At 39.8% G+C, this 25153-nt stretch overlaps 1 protein-coding gene across 2 annotated transcripts in view; it reads left to right on the top strand.

The window, feature by feature from the left end:
- Positions 1–25153, top strand: part of Kiaa1841 (KIAA1841 ortholog) — a 59422-nt gene that overhangs the window by 27060 nt on the left and 7209 nt on the right. Inside the window, exons 11-19 of one of the 2 annotated variants that reach the window (XM_013022479.1) lie at positions 764–887; positions 4965–5117; positions 11025–11170; positions 11982–12081; positions 14659–14691; positions 16913–17012; positions 22409–22500; positions 23883–23911; positions 23992–24065. In XM_013022479.1, the coding sequence (XP_012877933.1) occupies positions 764–887; positions 4965–5117; positions 11025–11170; positions 11982–12081; positions 14659–14691; positions 16913–17012; positions 22409–22500; positions 23883–23911; positions 23992–24065 (851 nt within the window). The remainder of the gene's footprint in view (positions 1–763; positions 888–4964; positions 5118–11024; positions 11171–11981; positions 12082–14658; positions 14692–16912; positions 17013–22408; positions 22501–23882; positions 23912–23991; positions 24066–25153) is intronic. The other variant, XR_001175283.1, reaches the window with a different exon arrangement.

A 25153-nucleotide genomic window follows, 5' to 3' on the forward strand; every position in this document is an offset into this window, starting at 1 on the left:
AGTGGTTTAAAGCCAGCCCGTGTAGAAAAGTCCTTGCAAGACTCTTACCTCTGGGCTGGGAAGGTGGCTCAGGGGTTTACCTCTGGGCTGGGAAGGTGGCTCAGGGGTAGAGTGCTTGCCTTGCATGCCTGAGGCCCTGGGTTCCATTCCTCAGCACCACATAAGCAAAAAGAAAAAAGCCGGAAGTGGCGCTGTAGCTCAAGCGGTAGAGTGCTCACCTTGAGCTGAGGGACAGTGCCCAAGCCCAGAGTTCAAGCCCCATGACCGACCCCCCCCCAAAAAAGAAAGTCTTTGTTATACTTAATTTTAAAATATATTACTAAGCCTTTATGTTTATATATTACATTTTCTAATCACTAGAAAATGCTATTTGAAAAGAATGTAAGGAACCAACATATTCATGAAATGTTCAAATCAAATCACAGGTAATTAACAGCATATCTTGAATGTAATTAAAATTATGTTCCACTTAACAACAGATACCTTAAGTTCCAACTATTGGCTTGTTTGAACTAGGCTCAATTAATAATATGTTAACTTAGCAAAATAATTTTTTAGTCTTTCATACTATCTTCTGTTGTCTATAAAATACATTTTCCTTTGGAGTGGCCCATTCAAATCTATCATCTGAAGAATATTCTTAGAAGTAAGCCATAAAGTCATCTGAAGAATATTCTTAGAAATAAGCCATAAAGTTAAAAAACATTTGTTTGAAACAATGCTTACTTGTAAAATAATATCACATTTGAGTCTCTTTCCTCAGAGATAAAACTTGGGATGTTCACGAGTATTTGAATAGTCTTTTTGAAGAATTAAAATCTTGGAGAGATGTCTATTGGCGCTTATGGGGAACGATCAACTGGCTAACCTGCTCAAGATGTTGTCAGGTGAGATTATATTTCAATATTTTATGCTGTAAACATTAAGAGTAAGATTCAAGCTGGGTATCAGTTGCTCACACCTGTTATCCTAGCTACTCAGAAGAAGCTATCTCAGAACTGAGGTTTGAAGCCAACCTGGACAGGAAAGTGCATGAGACTCATCTCCAATTAATCACCAAAAAGTCAGAGGTAGAGCTGTGGCTCAAGTGATAGAGCATCAGCCTTGAGCAAAAGAAGGTAAATGAGAGCTTGAGGCCCTGAATTCAATCCCCAGTACCAGCACACAAAAAATAAATAAATATAGTGTCTCTTTGTGTGTTCTGTTTAGTTATAAGTATCATTGGATTGTGTTTAGATAGTATCTAACATCTGTGAAAGAAACTAGCAGTAAAAGCAGTGGAGCTATTAAACATTGCTCGCATCCTGCTTCATTTCTCTTGCTATGCTTCTTACACTTCTTATTCACATTGTTGAACAATTCTTGATGGCTTTTTAGAAGAAAAAAACTGATTTTAAATGATCAAATCAATCTTTCAATGAAAATAAAATACAGAATCCCTACTGCCTTTATTTCCAGCCATTTTCTCACTGTCCTATACAATTTCAACAGCAATTCAGAAGCACCTTTGCAAATAAGGTTGTTAATTGGTTACCTTTTTGTCTATACCACTGAGCTATTTCCCATGTTCATTTAATGTTTATAAATAAATGAAATTGGTAATAATAAAAGTACAAGGAATCTTGTGATTTGAAGAGACCTGTAACTTTTTATAGAGTCCAGTCATTCCTAATAAAAAATTAAATAAATCTAGAATTTTCTACATATAATTTTTATTAACATTTTTATTATTATCTTTAAGTAGTTGTACAAATAAGTTCCCATTCTACAAAACATTATTACATATAATTTTAAAATTTCTCCTGGGATAATTACATAGAAGTAGGATTACTGAGCTAATAATATTAAATGTAAGTTTATCATTTACCATGCCTAGCAGTTTTCCAAAGTTCCTAAGCCTTTACGTTCATACAACTAAATGAGAGAATTCAAGCCAGCCACTGGTGGCTCCCACATATAATCCTAGCTACTCAGGGGGCTAAGATCTGAGGATCACAGTTCAAAGCCAGTCCAATCAGAAAAGTCTATGAGACTCTTATCTCCAATTAACCACAAGAAACCTGAAGTGGAGCTGTGGCTCACAAAGTAGTAGAGTGCTAGGCTTAAACAAAAGAGCTGAGGGACAGTGCCAAGGCCCTGAGTTCAAACCTCATGATCGACAAAACAAAAAAAGAGAGAGTTCTAACTATATCTTACTGATACTTGATATCGTCAGGATTGTTGTTAATCTAATTGTTTTTTGTCTTCAAATTCCTTATGAGTTTATATACATATTTGGAACCTATTAAATTTTTTGTAATTTTTTAATAATTAAGACATGGTAAGTTTTATTCTCTGTGACTTAAAGTTAAGCCATAGTTTCTATTAATAAGGAAGCTATTTATCTTAAAACATCATTGAACAATCAAGTGAGACAAAATTTTATTTCATATTTCAATGGAAAGTGTGTGTGTGTGTGTGTGTGTGTGTGTGTGTGTGTGTGTGCGCGTGCGTGCGTGTGTGCATGCTGGTATTAGGCTTGAATTCAGGGCCTCATGCTCTGTTGGCTTTTTTGCTCAAGATGCACTTTACCACATGAGTCCCACTTTTGCTTCTGGCTTTCAGCTTGTGAATTGGAGATAAGTTGGGAGATAATTAGGAGTTGGCTTCAAACTGGAATTCTCAGATCTTGACCTCCAAAGTAGTAAGATTACAGATATAAACCACCAGTGTATAGCTTTCACTGTAAAATTTTTAGATGATTTTCCTAGTTATAAAATTGGATGCCTCTGTTGAATTTTCAGAAAAGAAGGGGAAAACACAGAGGTAGCTTTTTTTGATTAGGAGTTGAACTTTAGAATTTAGGAAATGGTGGGAAATCAACTGCCCGATGGATTGAATATATAACAAGTCAATGGTTATATAAAGCTTGAGACTCTGCAAGACATTGACCATTATTCCTTTCGCTTTCTTATTTTATAGGAATGTGGTATACTTTCAGAAATATACTGCATCCTTATTAGTAAATACAGACAACTTAGGGGGAAAAATGGTAAATTGCAACTTTGAAGTTACTGGTTTCTTAACAGCTGTGAATATTTTTCTGTGGTACACTGGAGACAGGAAGACTACTGAAAATTTTGCACTTGGATTTTGTTTTTAAGACTTAATCTTGGGAGTGGCACTGTGGCTCAAGTGGTAGGACATTAGCCTCGAATACAAAGAGGCTCAGGGACAGTGCCCAGGCCCTGAGTTCAACTGAAAAAAAAGTGGGGGGGGGGCGCTGGGAAGGTGGCTCAGTGGAAGAGTGCTGCCTTTGCATGCATGAGGCCCTGGGTTCAATTCCTCAGCACCACATAAGCAGAAAAAGCCAGAAGTGGTGCTGTGGCTCAAGTGGTAGAGCGCTAGCCTTGAACTGAAGAGTTGAGGGACAGTGCCCAGGCCCAGAGTTCGAGCCTTATGACCAACAAAAAAAGGGGGGGGCTGAACTCTGGGCCTGGGCACTGTCCCTCAGCTCTTCAGCTCAAGGCTAGCGCTCTACCACTTGAGCCACAGCGCCACTTCTGGCTTTTTCTTCTTATGTGATGCTGAGAAATTGAATCCAGGGCCTCATACATATGAGGCAAGCACTCTTATCACTGAGCCAACTTCCCAGCCCAAGACTTAATCTTTTTCTTTATAAAATAGTAGAATCAGACTGTCTATTCCAAAATCTTTTCTCTGATCAGAAACAAAAACTACTGTTAGTATGTCATGATAGAAGACAAAAGGAGTGAAAGCAAATAAACTTTCCACAATATTAAAAAGAATAAAAATACAATTGGATGCCTATCAAAATGTTTTTTGTTTTTTCTTAACCAGTCCTAGGGCTTGAACTCAAGTCCTGGGCACTATCCCTGAGTTTCTTTTGTTCAAGGCTAGCACTCTACCACTTGGGCCAAAGTGCCTCTTCAGGCCTTTTCTATTTATTTGGTACTGAGGAATCGAACTCAGGGCTTCATGAGTGCTAGGCAAGCACTCTACCACGAAGCCACTTTCCCAGCCCTATCAATATGTTTTATTCATCTGAATTTAGTAGTTTGTTTTGCCTTTTTCTTTATTTTCTTCATGGTGGTAGAGTGTATTCACACTTGCTATGCAGATGCTCTACCAGTTTAAGGCGCTCAAGAAGCCCTTTTTGTTTTGCTTATTTGTTTTTGTTTTCTTGAGACAGCATCTCAGTTTATACCCACACTGGCCTTTGATCCTTCTATTTGTGCTTCTCCCCCCCACCACCCCCATTGCTGGAATAACAGGTATATGCCTCATGCCACCATACTCAGAAATTGGTTGAGATAGAATCTCACAAACTTTTTGCCTTGGTTGACCTCAAACTGCATTTCCCCTATTTATTTATTTATTTATTTAGTCAGTTGTGGGGCTTGAACTCGGCCTGAGCGCAATCCCTGAGCTTTTCAGCTCAAGGCGAGTGCTCTACCACTTAAGCCACGGCACCACTTCCAGTTTTCTGGTGGTTAATTAGAGATAAGAGTCTCACAGACTTTCCTGCCTGGGCTGGCTTTGAACCGTGATCCTCAGCTCTCAGCCTCCTGAGTGGCTAGGATTACAGCAACCTTTGCCTGGCTTCATTTCCCCAATTTCTGTCTCCCAAGTAGTTTGGATTACAGGTTTGAGCCACTGCTCCGTGCTTTGCCTTTTATTGAGGTATAATTCATGTAATAAAATTCATTTGCTATAAATTTACAATTCAGTGGTTTTTGTTAAACTTTCATAGCTGGGAACAATTACCATCATCTGATTTTAGAAAATAGCAATCACCCAAGAAAGGTTTTTGTGCTCAGTTTCTTCTACTACGTCCGCCTCAATACCATAACTTATTTCTGTACATTTTATATAAACAAGACATATAATATGTAGTCTTTTTTATGGTACTTTTGAAATGGATAATCTTGTTGTATAATCATTTGATGTTATGTTTTTTCCAGGCTTTCCTCTGCATTGAATATTCACATTGTCAATATCACTCTGAAATGGTGATTTATCCTACCACAGCAAGCTCACCAAGCACTGTTGGTACTGGATTTTATCCCTGTTGTAACCAAAAGGTTCTTCGATTTGATCCCACTCAGCTCACAAAGGTAAATTTTGGATATGTCTCTGTTTTAGTTACAATACTCCCTAACTTTAATGTAAATCATATACAGTGCCAGTACTTAAACTCTGGGATTCACACTCTGCCTTGGCTTTCTTGCTTATAGCTGACACTTTGAGCCATGCTTCTAATCCAGTTTTTTGCTGGTTAATTAGAAATGATATCTCTCAGACTTTCCTTCCTGGGTGGCTTCAAACTGCTATTCTCCTAGTCTTAGGTTCCTGAGTAGCTAAGATTACAAGCATGAGCCACTGCCACCTAGAATTAGTTTTTAATAGTTTTTAAAGTACAACAGTAATGTATTCAAGTAGAAAAGATTTTAAACAGAAAAAAAGGACTTAAAACAGTACATAAGAAAGCAAAGAATAAAATAACCCAGTCCTGGTAGCTCACATCTATAATCCTAACTCTTAGACGGCTGAAATCTGAGAATCCCAGTTTAAAGCCAGTCCAGGCAGGAAAGTCCAATGAGACTCTTGTGTCCAATTAACCACCAAAAAGCTAGAAGTGAAGCAGTAGCTCAAATGGTAGAGCACTAGCCTTGAGTGAAAAAGCTGAGGAACAGGGTACAGGCCCTGAGTTTAAGCCCCAGGACTGGCACAATCAATCAAATCAAATAGGAGAAATTGAAATCCCTCTGTATCATTCCCTAATCTCCATCTCCTTATACAACTAGAAGTAACAGTTTCCTTTCAAACACTTTAATAAATAGATTTTAGACACAAACTATAGGGTGTTTTTGTTGTTTACTGGATTATATTAATCTGATGTTCTATAATTTGTGTTTTTCACACAAAAACATTCCAAGTTATCTGTCTGTACCATTTTATCTAATTGCTGATTAAAAGTCCAAGTTGTACATATATCACAATTATTTCACCATTGCTCCTGTCGATGAACGTTTAGGTTGATGTATTACAATGTTCCATGAACATCCTTGCATACAGTATGTGAGTACTGCTATCAGTTAGATTCCTTGATTACTTAAGTGTTTGAAAATGTTATATAATTAAATTTCATAAATGGATGAAAAGAATCTAAAGCTCATCATTGACATCATACAAAAAGTATTTATGAAGTACCGAAGATGAGCTGCATACTTTGTGAATATGGGTTGAGAAATATCTATGAATCTAGCAAGAAGTACAATATAAAATATTACAATTAAAGTTCTAAGACTCAGTATTATAAAGATAATAAATCCTCCACAAGCAACCTATGTGGACCCAGTTCCTACAAATAAACATTTTAAAAAAGACTAATAACTAGGGAAAATGAAATTTAAAAATCACAAGAAGATCCATATTCACCAATATGACTGCAATCAAAATATCTTATTAGCTTTTAGGGTGGATGTAGAGTAAGGATAATTCTCAGATGTTGCTGGAGGTAAGAGGGAAGAGCAACAGGGAAATGTAAAAGAATGTAACAATATTTGTTAATTGCCACAATTCTGGGGCTGGGAAGGTGGCTCAGTGGTAGAGCGCTTCCCTTGCATGCCTGAGGCCCTGGGTTCGATTTCTCAGCACCACATAAGCAAAAAGAAAAAAGCCGGAAGTGGCGCTGTGGCTCAAGTGGTAGAGCGCTAGCCTTGAGCTAAAGAACTGAGGGACAGCGCCCAGGCCCAGAGTTAGGCTCCACAACTGGACCCCAAAAAAATAAAAATAAATAAAAATAGTCTATCCATTGGCTACAGAAGAATTAAACAAATGATACATATTAATACAACGGAACACTGTATATTAAGGAAAATTTTATGATTTTGTGCACTAAACATTACTCCATTATAAGAGCACGATGTCAAACAAAACCAGTGAGGAAAAACAACTATAGTGGTTTTTTTTTTTGTTTTTTGTTTTTTTTTTGCCAGTCATGGGGCCTGAACTCTGGGCCTGGGCGCTGTCCCTCTGCTCTTCAGCTCAAGGCTAGTGCTCTACCACTTGAGCCACGCACCGCTTCCAGCTTTTTCTGCTTATGTGGTGCTAAGGAATCGAACCCAGGGCCTCACGCATGCAAGGCAAGCATTCTACCACTGAGCCACCTTCCCAGCCCAAACAACTATAGTTTTTAAGGATACATCCATAAGTGGCAAAAGGATGAGAAAAGGAAGTAGTTTGTATAGAATTAGGATAAAGAAGCCAGGTGTCTATTGCTCATGCCTATAATTCTGGCTACTCAGGAAGTTGAGACCTGGAAAATACCATGGTATGAAGCTAACCTGGGCAGAAAACTCCATTTCCAGTTATCCAACAGAAAAACTGAGGTAACAGTCTGGCTCAGCAGTAAAGCACCAAGCCAGAGCGTGACGCCTTGAGTTCAAGACCAAGTACCAGAAAGATAGGAGTTATCTTTTGGGAAAAGGGAGGTAATTATTTAGGTTCAGCTCTTATTTTCTTTTTCTTTCTTTCTTTTTTTTTTTTTTTTGGCCAGTCATGGGGCTTGAACTCAGGGCCTGAGCACTGTCTCTGAGCTTCTTTTGCTGAAGCCTAGCCCTCTACCACTTGAGCCAAAGCACCACTTCAGGCTTTTCCTGTTTATGTGGTACTGAGGAATTGAACCTGGAGCTTCATCCATGCTAGGCAAGTGCTCTACCACTAAGCCACATTCCCAACCTGTTCAGCTTTTTTTTTTTCTTCCAGTACTAGTGTTTGAACTTTCGGTCCCCACTACCACCAATTATGGGCACTGGAACTCAAGGCCTTTCACTTGCTCTTGCTGGCACTCTACCAGTTGAGCCATTCCTCTAGCCCTGCTTTTTGTGAATTATTCTGGAGATAAGAGTCTCAAAACTCTTCTGTCCAGATCATCTTGAACTGTTATCTCTAGACCTCAGCCTCCTGAGTATAGCTAAGATTACAGGCATAAGCCAGCAGCACCCTTCTATATGTTCTATTTCTTAATTTGGCCAGATGTACCTGATAATCTATGTTTTATTTATTTTTTGGGGGGGTGTCTGGTCGTGGGGCCTGAACTCTGGGCCTGGGCACTGTCTGTCCCTCAGCTCTTCAGCTCAAGGCTAGCGCTCTACCACTTACGCCACAGCACCACTTCTGGCTTTTTTCTTTTTGTTTATGTGGTGCTGAGGAATTGAACCTAGGGCCTCAGGCATGCAAGGCAAGCGCTCTACCTCTGAGCCACCTTCCCAGCCCCTAATCTATGTTTTAATCTCTTTTATGTATCCCCCTCCCCACACACACACACACAAAAAAAAGGAGACAAGCCAGGTGCTGGTGGCTTACACCTGTAATCCTAGCTACTCAGGAGGCTGAGATCTGAGGATCACAGTTCAAAGCCAGCCTGGGCAGGAAAGTCCGTGAGACTCTTTTCTCCAATAAACCACCAGAAAGTCGGAAGCAGTGCTATGGCTTAAGTTGTAGAGCTCTCACCTTGAGCTGAAGAGCTCAGACAGTGACCAGGCCCAGAGTTCAAGCCCCATGACCAACAACAACAAAAAAGTAGTCAAATATAATTTGAAAAATAAAGAAGAAAAGTAAAATAAAAATAAAATTACTTATTTTTAAGTTTTAGCAAGGATGAATTTTATTATAACTGGGTTAAAGTAGGAAAGGATGAGATTAATAATATCTGTTCCCCATGTAGGAAATGAATAAAAGACTCAAAATGACCGTTCTTATCTGTAGCCTTTGTACTAGACAAGTGCATGTGGTCTCATCAGTATAACAACTCCTAATCCTTAGACAATGATTTTAAGATGAGTAAGGTCTACCAAAAACCCAAGTAATCCTCAGAATTGCTTTTTACCAGATATGCCTTTCTTTCCACCTCTACTAATTCATAAGAATTTGTACATTTAAGCCGGGCGCTGGTGGCTCACGCCTCTAATCCTAGCTACTCAGGAGGCTGAGATCTGAGGATCATGGTTCAAAGCCAGCCCAGGCAGGAGAGACCGTGAGACTCCTATCTCCAATAAACCACCAGCCGGAAGTGGCGCTGTAGCTCAAGTGGTAGAGTGCTCGCCTTGAGCTGAAGAGCTAAAGGACAGGGCCCAGGCCCAGAGTTCAAGCCCCACGACCGACAAAAAAAAAAAAAAAGAATTTGTACATTTACTATTTTAAAGGAGAGGACAGATTCAGATAGCCTCTCCTATGTACCCTGCTCTTTTTTTGTTCTTTTTTTTTTTCCAGGCATGGGGCTTGAACTCAGGGCTTAGGCCACAACACCATGTCCAGTTTCCTGGTGGATCATTGGAGATAAGTCTGATTGGCTTCAAATTGGATCCTCAGATCCCAACCGTCTGAATAGCTAGAATTATAGGAGTAAGCCACCAGGGCCCCAACTCCACTGATCTTATACTTTAACATTAAAAATGAACTTTGGTATGGAAAGAGAGCTTAACTCCTCTCCCCCAATCCTCCCACTCCTATTGTTTCCTGTTTTTGTTGTGGTACTTTTTTAATTGGTTTAGCTTTGCTGGTTAACTGGAGGTAAGAGTCTCTCAGTTTGTCTGACCCAGCTGGCTTTGAACCTCAGTCCTTAGATCTCAGCCTCTTACTCAGAATTACAGCTGTGAGCCACCTGTACCCAACTGCTACCTGGTTTTATATTTGTTAAAAGAAATATATAATTTTCAGCTAGGTACTGGGGGTTTATGCCTGTAATCCTAGCTACTCAGGATGACATCGAGGATTGCAGTTTGAAGCCAGCCGGAGCAGGAAAGTTCACAAGATTCTCATCTTCTGTTAACCACCAAAAAGCCAGAAGTGGAGCTGTGGCTCAAGTGGTACGGTACAGCAGAAAGATACAGAAATGATCAGTGTTGTCTATCTAATATAGTTTTTTTTTTGTTTTATTGAGTAGACGATTGACCCTAAAAGTTGGCAATTTGTGTGTGTGTGTGTGTGTGTGTGTGTGTGTGTGTGTCGTGGGGCTTGAACTCTGGGCTTTGGTGCTGTCCCTCAGCTCTTCAGCTCAAGGCGAGCGCTCTACCATTTGAGCCACAACACCACTTCCGGTGTTCTAGTGGTTCATTGGAAATAAGAGTCTCATGGAGTTTCCTGCCCGGGCTGGCTTTGAACCGCGATCCTCAGATCTCAGCCTCCTGAGTGGCTACGATTACAGGCATGAGCCACCAGCGCCAGGCTCGGCAATTTTTTTTTGAGTTGGGGGTGTGCTGGTCCTGGAGCTTGTCCCAGAGCTTGGCTTGTCCCTGAGCTTTTGTTACTCAACGCTAACACTCTACCATTTGTGCTATAATTCTACTTGCAGCTTTTTAGTGGTTAATTGGAGATAAATCTCATGGACTTTATGGAGGCTGGGAAGGTGGCTCAGTGGTAGAGCGCTTGCCTCGCATGCATGAGTTCCTGAGTTCAATTCCTCAACACCACATAAGCAGAAAAAAAAAGCTGGAAGTGGCGCTGTGGCTCAAGTGGTAGAGTGCTAGCCTTGAGCACAGCGCCCAGGCCCAGAGTTCAGGCCCATGACCGGACCCCCCCCCAAAAAAAAAAAAAAACTCATGGACTTTACTGCCCAGGCTGGATTTGAACTTCTGTCCTCAAATCTCAGCCTCCTTAGTAGCTAGGATAATAGGTGTTACACCCCCCCCATCCCCCACTCCTGTGCTCAGCTCACAGACATCTTTGAAAGAGTATTTCTAGCTGGGCACTGATGCCTTTAATTCTAGGTACTCAGGAGGCTGCTAAATCTGAGGATGGCAATAGTCTAGGCAAGAAAGTCTATGAGACTCTTATTCCCAATTAACTACAAAAAAAAAGCCAGAAGTAGTCAAGTGGTAGAGTGCTAGCCTTGAGGGAAAAAGATCAGCGCAGTGCCCAAGCCCTAAGTTCAAGCCCCACCATCAGAAATAAAGAAATAAAATAAATAAAAGACTTTCTATAATGAACCAACTTTCAATTTACTGTCTCTTATGTGGCAGGGCTGTAAAGTGAGGGACCACACGATTGTTCTTCGTGATCAAGCTGAAGGTGGGGATTTGATGTCTTGTCCAACTAGTAAAATCCTGGATGATCTATACGAACACAAAGATGTTATTGTTGTGCCCTTTTTTAAAGATGCGGTTAGGTGAGGAAAAAAAATGACCCACACCATTTTGAAGGTTTATTGAGAGGTTTCTATTTCAGAATGCTATCTCCCTAGTGCTTTCCAATCAGTCATGTCATCCTCAGATAAATTTCATTATAAATTATGTTAGTTTACAGTAAAAGCAAACAGATATTTGTTTGACAGTTAAAACATAAAAATCTTGGAAGGACTCAAATGATAGACTTCTTACCTGGAAAAAATATAAGAGACATAAAGGCTGGGAATGTGGCTTCGTGGTAGAGTGCGTGGCTAGCATGCATGAATCCCTAGATTTGATTCTATGTACCACATTAACAGAAAAGGCTGGAAGTGGCACTGTGGCTTAATAGTAGAGTACTAGCCTCAAGCAAAAGAAGCTCAGGGATAGTGCTCAGGCCTTGAATGCCCTGGAAAAAAAAAAAAAGAAAAAAGCTTGGTTGACACATTAGAAAAAGTGATGATAAGGCTATGAAATTGAGGGCTGGAGCATATTCTCAACAGCCTGTTCTACCACCTACTACCTGACAGGCATGCTGCTTGTAGAAAGTGGCATACCCCATGTGGGATGTCTTTTGCTAGACAAATTCAGAAATGTAAATATTGAAGTGGCAATCTTATTCTTAAGAACTGTATTTGTGTATGTGTGAGAGAGAGAGAGAGAGGGAGAGGAGAGAAGAGAGAGAGATGCTGCAGATCAGACTTAGAGCCTCAGCCCTAAGATGATGTTATGAAATATTTGCAGTAGAAAGATACTCTGACTTAAGTATTTAAGAAATTGAATACCTCTCCATAAAAATGTTTCTTTTTCAAGTGATCCTGCAGTTGGCATCTATGATGAAAAGGGTCTAGAATGTGATGTTTTACTGGAGTCAAATGCACCATGGGGCCCCAAAACTGGGGAACTCAATGCTGTGAGTAACTTCTTTTACTTATTCTTCATATGTAAAACAATTGATGACATTTCATCTTAGACAGGAACCTGGTCGACCTAAATTGAAATGGAACTGATTATCTAATACTAACAAAATACTATGCTAAATGAGTAAGACTGTGTGATAGAGTACATTGCTCTCAAAGAATTAGTAACTAATAGTTATGAGTATCTATTAGTTAATATGTATTCATATCTTAGATTATAGTTTTGGGGATTTTTGCTGGTCATGAGGCTTGAACTTGTGGCCTGAGCACTGTCTCTGAGCTCTTTTTTCCCAAAGCTAGCACTCTACCATTTTGAGCTACAGGGCCACTTCATGGTTTTTTTGGGGATTTTTGTTTTTTTTGACAGTCCTGGGGCTTGAACTCAGTGCCTGGGCCCTGTCCCTGAGCTTCTTTTGCTCAATACTAGCACTCTACCACTTGGACCACACCACCACTCCTGGCTTCATGTATGCCAGGCAAGTTCTCTACTACTAAGCCACATTCCTGGCCCCTGCTTCTGGTTTTTCTGATAGTTAATTGGAGATAAGATTCTCACCAACTTTCCTGCTGACATTGGCTTCAAACCATGATCCTCAGATCTGAGCCTCCTGAGTAGCTAGGATTACAGGCATAAGCCACTAGCACCCAGCTACTAGATTTTAGATTTTTAATGTCATAAAATGTGACATGATCTTTGGAATTTTTATTATGGACAAAAAATAATCTGAGGACTGAAGGTATTATGAAAGTCTATGTCTCCATCCCTGTTCTGTAAACATTTTCACATGAAATTCTTTTTTGTTGTTGTTGTTGGTGGTGGTGGTCATTGGGCTTGAACTCAGGGACTGGACATGTCCCTGAACTCTCTCTACCAATTTGAGCCATAGCACCACTTCCATTTTTCTGTAATTGGAGGTAAGAGTCTCACAGTCTTTCCTGCCTGGGCTGGCTTTGAGCCATAAACCACAATCCTCAGTCCTTAGCCTCCTGAGAAATGGTTGGGGAATGGAGATGTAGTTCAGAGGTAAAATGATTGCCGAGCATGTGTCAGGCCCTCAGTTTGAGACCCAAGACTCCAGGAGAAAAAAGAAAATTGGTATTTTTCCCAGTATCATTCTCAAAGGGCAAATAAATCACATGTACCTAATAAAATTTGTTATTTTGTTAAATATTTCAATTATATCTTATAATCTTCAATTATATCAACTATATCTTATAAAAATTAAGGACTAGTCTTATTTATTGTTTGATATATAACTCATGAATAAGTGTGAAAGGCAATGTTAATATAGCTATGGGGAGTTTATAACTTTTTTGTCAGTCATGTGACTTGAACCAAGGGCCTGGTTGCTGTATCTGATCTCTTGTGCTCAAGGCTAGTGCTCTACCACTTTGAACCACAGCACTACTTCTGATATTTTTGCACTTTTTTTTAATGTATTGTTGTTATAAAGGTGATATACAGAGGGCTTACAGTTACGTAAGTCAGGTGAAGAGTGAATTTTTTTTTGGATAATGTCACCTACCCACTCCCCTACACATTTTTTCAAACACCCAGGTCATTCTCTCTCTCTCTCTTTTTTTTAGATCCTAGGTTGAACTAAGTATCTCACTTACTGTCTCTCTACCAACTGAGCCATGCCTCCAACCCATCCCCAGATCATTTTCTAGGGAGGATTTTTGTTGTTGTTGTTGCTGTTTTCTTTTGAGATGAGATCTTCCTGTTTTACCCAGGCTGACCTCAAACACATGACTGATTTTTTTTTCTTTTTTTTTTCTTTTTGTATGTATGTCTGTGTGCTGGTCCTGGGGCTTAAATTCAGGGCCTGGGTGCTGTCCATTATCTTTTCTGCTCAAGACTAGTGTTCTACTACTTGAACCACTTCTGGATGTTTGATGATTAATAAAAATTATTATTATAGGGGGGAGGCTGGGAAGGGATGTGAAGGGTAAACAAAGGAGGAGGATGCAATGCTTGGTAAGAAATGTACGCATTATCCTGCCCATGTAATTGTAACCCCTCTGTACAGTATATTCACAAATAATATAAAATTAAATTTAAAAAAATTATTATTATAAATAATAAATAATAATCTGATTATAACAGTCCGGATTGTCCTGCCTAGACTGGTTTCTAACCACAATCCTCAGGTATCAGCTTCTTGAGTAGCGAGGATTGCAGGTATAAACTACAGGCACCTGATTCATGATTGATTTTTTTTTTTTTTGCCAGTCCTGGAGCTTGAACTCAGGGCTTGGGCACTGTCCCTAAGCTTCTTTTGCTCAAGGCAAGCACTCTACCACTTGAGCCACAGCACCACTTCCAGCTTTTTCTGTTCATATGATACTGAGGACTTGAACCCAGGGATTCATACATGCAAGGCAAGCTACAATTCCAGCCCTCATGACTGATTTTTAAATTCACATGCTAGGCTGAGTTTTAATTGTTTTAACTAGAAAGGAACCATATTAGTGACTTTGTTCAGTTCTTCTACATAAACCATGTAAAAATAAGGACCTGCAGTCTGGATAGGTGCAGATTAATGAACTTGGACTCCTCTGTCTTACAGTTCTTGTCATTGAAGAACTGGACTCTTCAACTGGTAAGCAAGCAGTTATATTCACCATTCATGAATCTTTTGCTTCATAAATTATATTTTAACAAAATTTTATCAGGATCTCATTTTAGTTAAATGTGTATCTGCTTTTTTATCTTCAGTTTTAAGCGTACCAAAAATGTGGTTTAAAAAAAAGTAACAAGAAAGAAAAAAGTGTTTAAAACACACATGTACTCTATATTCTCATTATAAGCAATAGACTTGTTAAGACTTTAAAGTCTCTTTTAAATCACATTTAGGAAGTTAAACAAACTATTAACATTATTATTTAGTTGTTTGATGGATTTGTTGTACTTATTATTGTTTTCTTGTTTTTTCACTTTGGGTTTCCCTATATAGCCTACACTGGCTTGAATTCTCCATCCTGAAGAGGCAAATCACTGCCTCCTTAGTACTAGGATTACAGGCATGTGTCACCACACCTATCTTGGTTGATTTTTTAAGCTATTTACCAATGCTGTGCTTTTTGCCATCTGTATTTATAAGAATGGAATAGAAGCTGAGGCGCTGGTGGCTTACCTCTGTAATCCTAATTACTCAGGAGCTGAGATATGGGGATCTAGCCTGGGTAGAAGAGTCAGAGAGACTCCAATCTCAAATTAACCAACAAAAATCTGAAAGTGGAAGTGTGGCTCAAGTGGTAAAGCACCAGCCTTGAGTGAAAAAGGTAAGTAAGGTCCTGAGTTCAAGCCCCAGGATGAGCATACATGCACAAAATAGAATAGGAATTTGGATTAGTAATGATAGAGAGTAAAGCAAATTGATACAGGAAATGAATGCAATATATACAATTATATAATTGCATATATAATTGTTTATGAGATAATTATACGCAATTATAACTTAGTTTTGTCTTGGGCAAAACTAGAGTTTGAACTCAGGGCTTCATACTTGTTGGGCAGGAACTCTATTGCTTGAGCATACCTCCACCCCTGTAAATTTAATCTTAATATTAAGGGACATACTTCCAATTGAGTAATAGAAATAGAATTCTACAAATGCTGTTACATACATGTCACTATACTAGTTTCTATGAAGGAAGGTAATAAGAAAATATTTGATGTAATATAACTCTGTCCTGAATAAAATTTTTTTTTGTCGGTGGTGGGTCTTGAACTCAGGGCCTGGTTACTGTACTTGAGCTTGTATGCTTAAGGCTAGCACTCTACCACTTGCACTACAGCTCTACTTCCCACTTTTTGGTGGTTAATTGGAGATAAGAATCTCATGGACTTTCCTGCCTGGGCTGGCTTTGAACTTTGATCTTCAGATCTCAGCCTCCTGAGTAGCTGGGATTATAGGTGTGAGCCACTAGACTAAAAGTAGAAATTCTTATAACCGTATCCTAAAGCTTGTGCTGGATATCCAGCAGTCAGTATTAATTCTTTTATTTTATTTTTTATTTTTTTTATCGGTCCTGGGGCCTGAGCTCTGGGCCTGGGCCTCAGCTCTTTAGCTCAAAGCTAGCACTCTACCACTTGAGTCACAACGACACTTCTGGCTTTTTCTGCTTATGTGATGCTGAGGAATTGAACACAGGGCCTCAAGCATACAAGGCAAGCACTCTACCACTGAGCCATCTTCCCAGCCCCAGTATTAGTTCTTATTTAACTCATTCATCCAGTCAAGTTTAGGTAAATGCATTTTAAAGAATTCATTAGAACTGAACACTGGTGGTTCATGCCTGTAATCCTACCTACTGAGAAGGCTGAGATCTGAAGATTGCCCGCTTGGGCAGAAAACTCTGTGAGATATTTATCTCCAATTAACCACCAGAAAACCAGAAGTGGCACTGTGGCTCAAAGTGGTAGAGCACCAGCCTTGGGCACAAAGCTCAGGGATAGTACCCAGGCCCTAAATTCGAGTTCAAGCTCCATGACTGGCAAAAAAAAAAAAAAAAGAATTCACTAGAGATGTATTGATAATACATTTTTTTTTCTGGTTGTGGGGCTTGAACTCTGGGCTTGGGTGCTATCCCTGTGCTCTTTAGCTCAAGGCGAGCCCTCTACTACTTAAGCCACAGTGCCACTTCTGGTTTTCTAGTGGTTAGTTGGAGATAAGAGTCTCACAGACTTTTCTGCCCAGGCTGGCTTTGAACCATGATCCTCAAATCTCAGCCTCCTCAGTAGCTAGGACTACAGGCGTGAACCACTGGTACCCAGCTTTGATAATACATTTATAATGTGTTTTTTCTTTTTTAATTTAGAAACAGCAGTCTTTATTTTCAGAAGAAGAAGAATATACTACTGGATCAGAGGTCACTGAAGATGAAGTTGGTGATGAGGAAGAAGTATCCAAGAAACAAAGTATTGGTTTCTAAGTTAAAACCAAGTCTCACCATTATAAAGGGTTATATTCTGAAGCTTTTAATGCAAGTGATAGGGAATTGGCTTATGTAACTACATGGTAGCTGACAACATTGGGGAAAAAAATAAAAAAGAATAGAGGCCCCACTAAGATTCCATAACCCTGGCACCAAAACAAAATTTTCAAATACTCATAAAGGACAGTGTACTGAAAATCTTCCAAATTTTTATTTCAGATATAATTTAATGTGTAACACACATTAGATGAAATGGGATCAGAGATTTGTACCTGAGATGATTTGGATTGGCACTCAAATGAACAATTAATATTCATCAAGTGTGATTTTTTTTTAAGCCGGGCGCCAGTGGCTCACGCCTGTAATCCTAGCTACTCAGGAGGCTGAGATCTGAGGATCGCGGTTCAAAGCCAGCCCGGCAGGAAAGTCTGTGAGACTCTTATCTCCAATAAACCACAAGAAAACCAGAAGTGGCACTGTAGCTCTAGTGGTAGAGTACTCTCCTTGAGCTGAAGAGTGCAGGGACAGTGCCCAAGCCCAGGGTTCAAGCCCCACTACCAACCCCCCCAAAAAAAATTCATGATTATTATGCAACTATAAAATAGACTTATGCTTTTTTGTGTGTGTGCCAGAACTGGGGCTTGTACTCAAGTCTCATACTCTTGCTGTGCTTTTGCTTTTGCTCTCAAGGCTGGTGCTTGAGCCATGCCTCTATTGGCTTTTTTCCTGAGTTTGAGATAAGATTCTATTTGTTTTGAGTGCCTGGGCTAACACTGAATTTGATCTAAGTAGCTAGGATTATGGGCATGAGCACCAATACTTGGCATGTGTCAAAAAAAAATCTAAGTTCTTTCCAAGAAACTAACTCAGCAAGGAAAATTGATCCAGAGAGTCTTTGAAGAACATCAGGTTAAGGTGAAATAACACCGGTCTATAATCCCAAGTACTCAGAAGACAGAGATCAAGAGGCTTGCAGTTTGAGGTCAGCCCAGGCTAAAAAGATATAAAGACTCCTATTTCAAACAGTGAGGTAGGCATGGTAGCATGCAACTATAATCATAGCTATTCAGGAGGCATAAATTGGCAGGTTATAAGGCCAACCCCTGGCAAAAAAGTGTGTGACTCTTATCTGAAAAATAACTAAAGCCAAGAGGACTAGACTCATGTCACAAGTACTAAAAACTGGCTTCAAGCAATCTCTGAGCCCTAAGCTCAAATCCCAGTGCTGTTGCCCGCTCCTTTCACAGCTATCTTTCCTTTTCTCTCTTTTTTTTTTTTGTTTTGTTTTTTGTGCCATTACTAGTGCTTGAACTCAAGGCCTTGTGCTCTGACTCAGCACTTTTGCTCATGGCTATTGCTTTACCACTTGAGCCATGCTGCTTTCAATTCCAGCTTTTTGCTGGAAGTATCTCCCTCAGATTTGTCTCCCTGAGCTGGCTTTAAACTTTGATCCTCAGATCTTCACCTCCTGAATAGCTAGGATTGTAGGTAGGAATCACTGGCACCAGGCTAGGATAAATGTTTTTATGTATGTGCTAATCCTAGGGTTGAACTCAGGGCCTGGGTGCTGTCCTTGAGCTTTTTTCTCAAGACCAATGTTCTACCACTTGAGCCACAACTTCACTTCTGGCTTTTTGATGTGAGATAAGAATCTCACAGACTTTCCTGCCTAGGTTGGCTTCCAACCATGATTCTGACTTCTCAGCCTCCTGATAGTTAAGATTATAGGCGTGAGCCACTGGCATCTTGCTTAAATGTTTTTTGTTGTTGTTGTTTCTTTTGTTTTTGTTGTTTTTTGGGGGGGATCCAGTCGTGGGGCCTGAACTCTGGGCCTGGGTGCTGTCCCTCAGCTCTTCAGCTCAAGGCTAGCACTCTACCACTTGAGCCACAGCGCCTTCTGGCTTTTTTCCTTTTGCTTATGTGGTGCTGAAGAATTGAACCCAGGGCCTCATGCATGCAAGGCAAGTGCTCCACCACTGAGCCACCTTCCCAGCCCCTGCTTAAATTTTTTTTGTTTCTGTTTCTTCTTCTCTGCTTTTTTCTGTTAAGAAAATAATTTTAGTATATCATTTTAATTATCTTAATGGCTTTTTAGTTTTTAGTTGTTGTTCTGAAATTTATATCACATTTTTTTTACCCATTACTATCTGCTTAAAGCTAAGTAAGTATGAATATGGATTACTTTGGATAAGAGTCATCAAATAGTGTTAATCATATCTGCCTTCTCCTCTTCTGTTTTGCTACTGTTATCCAATATATCTAGCCGCCCTTCCATACCCGTGGGTACCTCCGGACAGCCCATCTACAGATCCTGGGATGCTACATGCACACCTGAGTCATGCCCTAGGCCCTTTTTTTATTCTGTTATTTCATCGGATTGTGTTTTGTTTTGTTTTTGAGATAGGGTCTTGGTAACTTTGCCCAGGCTAGGCTGAAACTGGTGATCTTCCAGCCTCCCCCTCCCAAGTAGTTGGAATTACAGGTGTGTGCCATCACACCCAGTTTTCATTTTCTTTATCTTGCAACTTTTGGTTGACATTGAAGGGTTTTTCTTCTGAGACTCTGAAATGGATTTGTTTTCTTGAAGGTTGTTGGGTTTTTGTCTTGGAGGTCATTAACTTGCAGATTCTCACTGCAATCTGTTGCTGCTGCTGCCATAACCTGCCCCTAGAACTCACCCATCCTGTGTAGTTTGTGAATCAGTCAAGGATCTGGGCAGAGTTTACATTCGGACATTGGGACTCACCTGCTTGTTGGTTCCTTTGCTTTATATGTTCCCCTAGACTTTATCCTTTTTTTTTTTTTTGAACCAAGCCTGGGGCTTGACCTCAGGGCCTGGCATGGGCACTGTCCCTAAGCTTTATTTTGCTGAAGGTTAGCACTCTACCACATAAGCCACAACTCCACTTTCCAGCTTTTTGGTGGTTAACTGGAGATAAGAGTCACACAGAGGGGCTGGGAAGGTGGCTTAGTGGTAGAGCACTTGCCTTGCATGCATGACGCCCTGGGTTCGATTCCCCAGTACCACATAAGCAAAAAGAAAACAAACCAGAAGTGGCACTGTGGCTCAAGTGGTAGAGCGCTAGCCTTGAGCTGAAGAGCTGAGGGACAGCGCCCAGGCCCAGAGTTCAGGCCCCACGAGCGGACCCAAAAATAAAAAATAAAAATAAATTAAAAAAAAAAAGGAGTCTCACAGACCTTCCTACCTGGGCTGGCTTTGAACTATGAACCACAGTCCTCAGATCTTAGCCTCTTGGGTAGCTAAGATTACAGGTGTGAAACACAAGTGCCCAGCTTCCCTAGACATTTGTCTTTCCAGATCAATCTGTCTTGTAACACTTCAAGCCAGTAAGGCTTCTGCTAACTGTATCTTGAGGTATTTTCAGTTTAGACAAAGAATTTAGTCAGAGGCACCAGGAACCCCCATTTCTTACCAAGAACAGTTCCATTTTGTAAGAGTTGGCAGCCCACCCTCGGTCCTACCTGCCTTTTTACTGGGCTTCCTAGAATCTCTCATACACTGCCTGGTCTAACACTCAGCTAAGAATTTGGGTAGAGTTTATGCTCAGGTTTTCGATTCCAAATGTGTTGTAGTCTTCCAAGATTATCATATTGGTAACTTCTCTCTGACTTTGATCTCTGTCACCTCTCTTAAGTGCATTACAGTTTTTCTCCCCAAGCCAAGGAGTCCAGGAAGTGGTTCAGTAGAGAGGCCACAAACTCACAGTTCTTAAGTATAAGTGCTCAACCATCTGCCTGATCAATCTTCAAGTGGTTGTTCATGATATTTTTGTTCTGCTTCTACCACTTACTTGGAAGGAATTGTCCAACCCTGCACATTACCATTGCCAGATATTCTATCTGTCCTGTATTTCCACAACTTTATAACACTTAGTCTTCCAATTTAAGAGACACATGCAAGGAGTAACATTGTTAAAAAAACAAATGTACTCATTACCTGACTCATTACCTGAAACTGTACATCACCTGTATAATAGCAATTAAAATATATATATTGAAAAAAAAAGAACCTCGGGGAAGGGAGGGAAGGAGGGGATGGTAGGGGGAAAACAATGGAGGGGGTAACAATGTTCAAGAGGAAGTGTACTCATTACCTCACTCATGTAACTGTAACCCTCTGTATAGTATCTTTACTATATATATATATATATATATATATATAGGGAAAAAAAGATCAAACCACCAAGATTATTAATTTTGCTTGTCATCATAATACCTTCAAGAGTTATCTTTTAGCATATTTTATTATTTATGGTAGTCATACAAAGTTATCCTTTTAACTAGTGCAGCAAAACTTGTGAAGGTGTTATACAAATAATTTTTGGGGGGGTCCAGTTGTGGGGCCTGAACTCTGGGCCTGGGCGCTGTCCCTCAGCTCTTCAGCTCAAGGCTAGTGCTCTACCACTTGAGCCACAGCACCACTTCTGGCTTTTTTCTTTTTGCTTATGTGGTGCTGAGAAATCGAACCCAGGGCCTCATGCATGCAAGGCAAGCGCTCTACCACTGAGACACCTTCCCAGCCCCTAAAAATAATTCTTGTTTGGAAAATTTACCAGGTGTATTAGACTTACCTTCATACATTTTTTTTTTGGTCCATTGTAGAGCCTGAACTCTAGTCCTGGGCGCTGTCCCTCAGCTCTTCATCTCACAGCTAGAGCTCTACCACTTGAGCCAGAGCACCACTTCCAGCTTTTTCTGCTTATGTGGTGCTGAGGAATTGAACTAAGGGCCTCATGCATGAGAAGCAAGCACTTTACCACTAAGCCACCTCCCAGCCATGTCATCATACATTATTTTTGGAAGAATATCTCCTCCCCATCCTATTTTCTGTCTCTAGCCTTTTTCTACTTAACTGAAAAAAGTGATATCAAGAATGTCTTAGTTCAGAATGTAATTTATTTCAATCCTGCTTCTTCCTAAGACCAAGACCTGCCTGAGCAGAAATCATATTAAAGGCTTTGTATATGTGTGAATTTTCTCTCATATTCTCAAATTATGTTTTTCTTGGTGACAAGCAACTTTTAAATTTAGAAATGATTAGAAGATTAAATGTCTAGAAGATTGAATTAGAAGATGATTACAATGTCAGGTTAGGTTCAGAGACATAAATATGTTGTTTTCCTCAACATTTTTCTATATCTCATTTAATTGAGACTTCAAATTCATTCCCTTCACTTTTCTCCCAGAGATTAATGTTCTGAAAGTGAACTCACTGTCCTTCCTTAACCTCTCAAGAACTGGATTGCATGTGTGGGCCACCATGCCCAGCGGTTGTAAAATGATTTCATTGTTTAGAAGTAACAGGTACATTAGAGAGGTGAACGTTTTATACTCATAACATTGTCCTTCTATTATCAGGGAAAAAGGAGAAGCCAAAGAAGTTCACTAAGCAACCAAAAAAGCAGATGTCTTCACCTTGTGCTCAAAAGAAAGAAAAGGCATTGGAAAAGGTAACTCTAAATTGTCTATTATTATTCTGAAGTTCATATGAAGAAACCAGTAAATATAAACAGGGAAAATTCAAAATAGAAGTTCTATCAAAATAGGATGTTCACAAAACAAAATTAAGTTACTTATAGGCTTTAGGTTCTTTAGAAATTAAAGATCTATAACATATCAACAAATCAAGAAAATGGAAGGTATATAACCATGTGTATACTAGCATACCAGCATTTGTGTGAAATGGGAATTGTGTAAAATAAGTATTTCATTGTATACAAAATATCTCTGGAGAGCTACACAAGAAATCACTAAGATTGCTTGGGAGTTGCCTCCTAAGAGGTGAGAAACTTCTTAATATTTGTACTGTTTGAACCTTTTGAATTTGGAACCAGTATTACATATTTTAAAACTTAAAAATAAATAGACTTTTAATAAATTATTGCCAGGTGCTGGTAACTCACAGCTGTAATCCTAACTACTCAGGAAACTGAGACCTGAGGATCACAGTTCAAAGCCAGCCTGGACAGGAAAGTCCATAAGACTCTTATCTCCAATTAACCACCAAGAAGCCTGAAGTAGAACTGTAGTTCAAGTGGTAAACCACTAACCTTGGATTAAAAAAAAACCTTGGGATAGCACTCAGGCCCTGAGTTCAAGTCCTAAGACAAGTGTGCATATACACATATGCACATGCACGCATGCACACGTGCCTACACACAAATAATAATAAATTATGACCTTGAAAATCAGTTTTTTATTTCCATATGCCATGTAAGGAAGAGGTACAAGCACAGATAGGACAGTAGCAGCTGCAGTTAGCTGAAAGAGAAACCAAGTTAAAAAAAATTATGAAAAGTTAGGGCTGAGACAGATCCACAATGATACTGGATAGGTTGTACATCTTTGTGTTATATACGACAAGTACATGAATGGATTAATTCTAAAAGATTCTAAAGTCAGGGGCTGGGAAGGTGGCTCAATGGTAGAGTGCCTGCCTTGCATACATGCGGCCCTGAGTTTGATTCCTCAGCACCACATAAGCAGGAAAAGCTGGAAGTGGTGCTCTGATTCAAGTGGTAGAGCACTAGCCTTGAGCTGAAGAGCTGAGGGACAGCGCCCAGGCCCAGAGTTCAGGCCCATGACCAACCAAAAAAAAAAAGATTCTAAAGTCAACAGAGAGAGCTGGGTTCAAATTTCTTAACTTCTCTAAACCTATTTTATTATGGATCACAGTAGTGCCTTTTGTATATAACTACTGCCAGACTTAACTGAGAAACACTTGTAAATGTTCTTGGTTCAATTTCTTGCACTTAATAAATATAAACTTTTATAGTTAACTATTGAATACATGTGTTTTAATTGAGCCATAATCATGTCTACTTTATTTCAGTCAGCTGCTAGAGATGTGTCTCCTTTTGTGTGAGTATTATTCTTCAGTCCAATTGGATATCCACTTTTGAAGCAGCATCAGTACAGATTTTGTTCTATTTTTTCAATAGTGTGAGTATTCAGAAGAATAAATGGGATGCCACAAGATCCTTGAGATTCAACCAGGATGCACAAAGAGAAGATGGTAAATTTAATTGGGTATAAATAACATTGTCTTTCATTTGATTAAATATGCTAAATAATGTTAAAAATCCTATCTGAGGAGCTGGGAAGGTGGCTCAGAGGTAGAGCGCTTGCCTTGCATGCATGAGGCCCTGGGTTTGATTCCTCAGCACCACATAAACAGAAAAAGCCAGAAAAGACGCTGTAGCTCAAGTGGTAGAGCGCTAGCCTTGAGCTGAAGAGCTGAGGGACAGCACCCAGGCATAGAGTTCAACCGACAAAAAAAAATCCTATCTGACACAAAGTTCCAGCTAAGCACCAGTGTGGTTCATACCTGTAATTCTAGCTACTCAGGAGGCTAATTAAGTTCTGACTGAGGTTTAACAAAGCCCAGGCAGAAAAGTCTTTGAGACTCCATCTCTAATTACCCATCAAAAGAGTTGAACTGGAGGCATTGCTCTAGTGACATGTCACCATCCCTCAACAACAACAAAAAAAACGAGAGTGTGAAGCCCTGAGTCCAAGCCCCAGTACCAACATAAAAAAATAAAAGTTCCAAAGTTGCACATCTTCAGAGGACCCAATCAGAATTTCTTTACTAAACATTTCAGTAGATAATGTATTTTGTATTATATTGAGATCTCTCAGAATGACTTTTGCCTATTACTTTTACTGCAGAAATGACAAAATATTACTTAAGCCCTATCTTAGTACATTCACGGTTGCTGTGCGAAGGCTGGCTGCTTTATGCAGAAGTTTATTTAGCTCACAGTTATTAAAGTTCAAGGCCATGCTACTTGACTTTGCTGAGAGCCTTCTGGCCACATCACAACATAAGATGTCATCATGGCAGGAATATGTGCAAGAAAAAGAAGCACATGACAAGACAGAAAGCAAGAAAGATTCAGAGGCCAGACTTACTCTTTTTATAATGACCTATTCTTTCAGGAACTTAGCAAGGTCCCACAAGAACTACATTAATCTTTTCCAAGGATGTTACTTCCAAGGAACTAACCTCTTTAGGAAAAAAGACCCCCCACTATCCTTTCATCTCTCAACATGGCTCTATTGGGGACCAAGCTTCCAACATATAAACCTTTAGGGGACATA

Source organism: Dipodomys ordii, unplaced genomic scaffold, assembly GCF_000151885.1.
Source record: "Dipodomys ordii isolate 6190 unplaced genomic scaffold, Dord_2.0 Scaffold63, whole genome shotgun sequence".
Classification (NCBI taxonomy): domain Eukaryota; kingdom Metazoa; phylum Chordata; class Mammalia; order Rodentia; family Heteromyidae; genus Dipodomys; species Dipodomys ordii.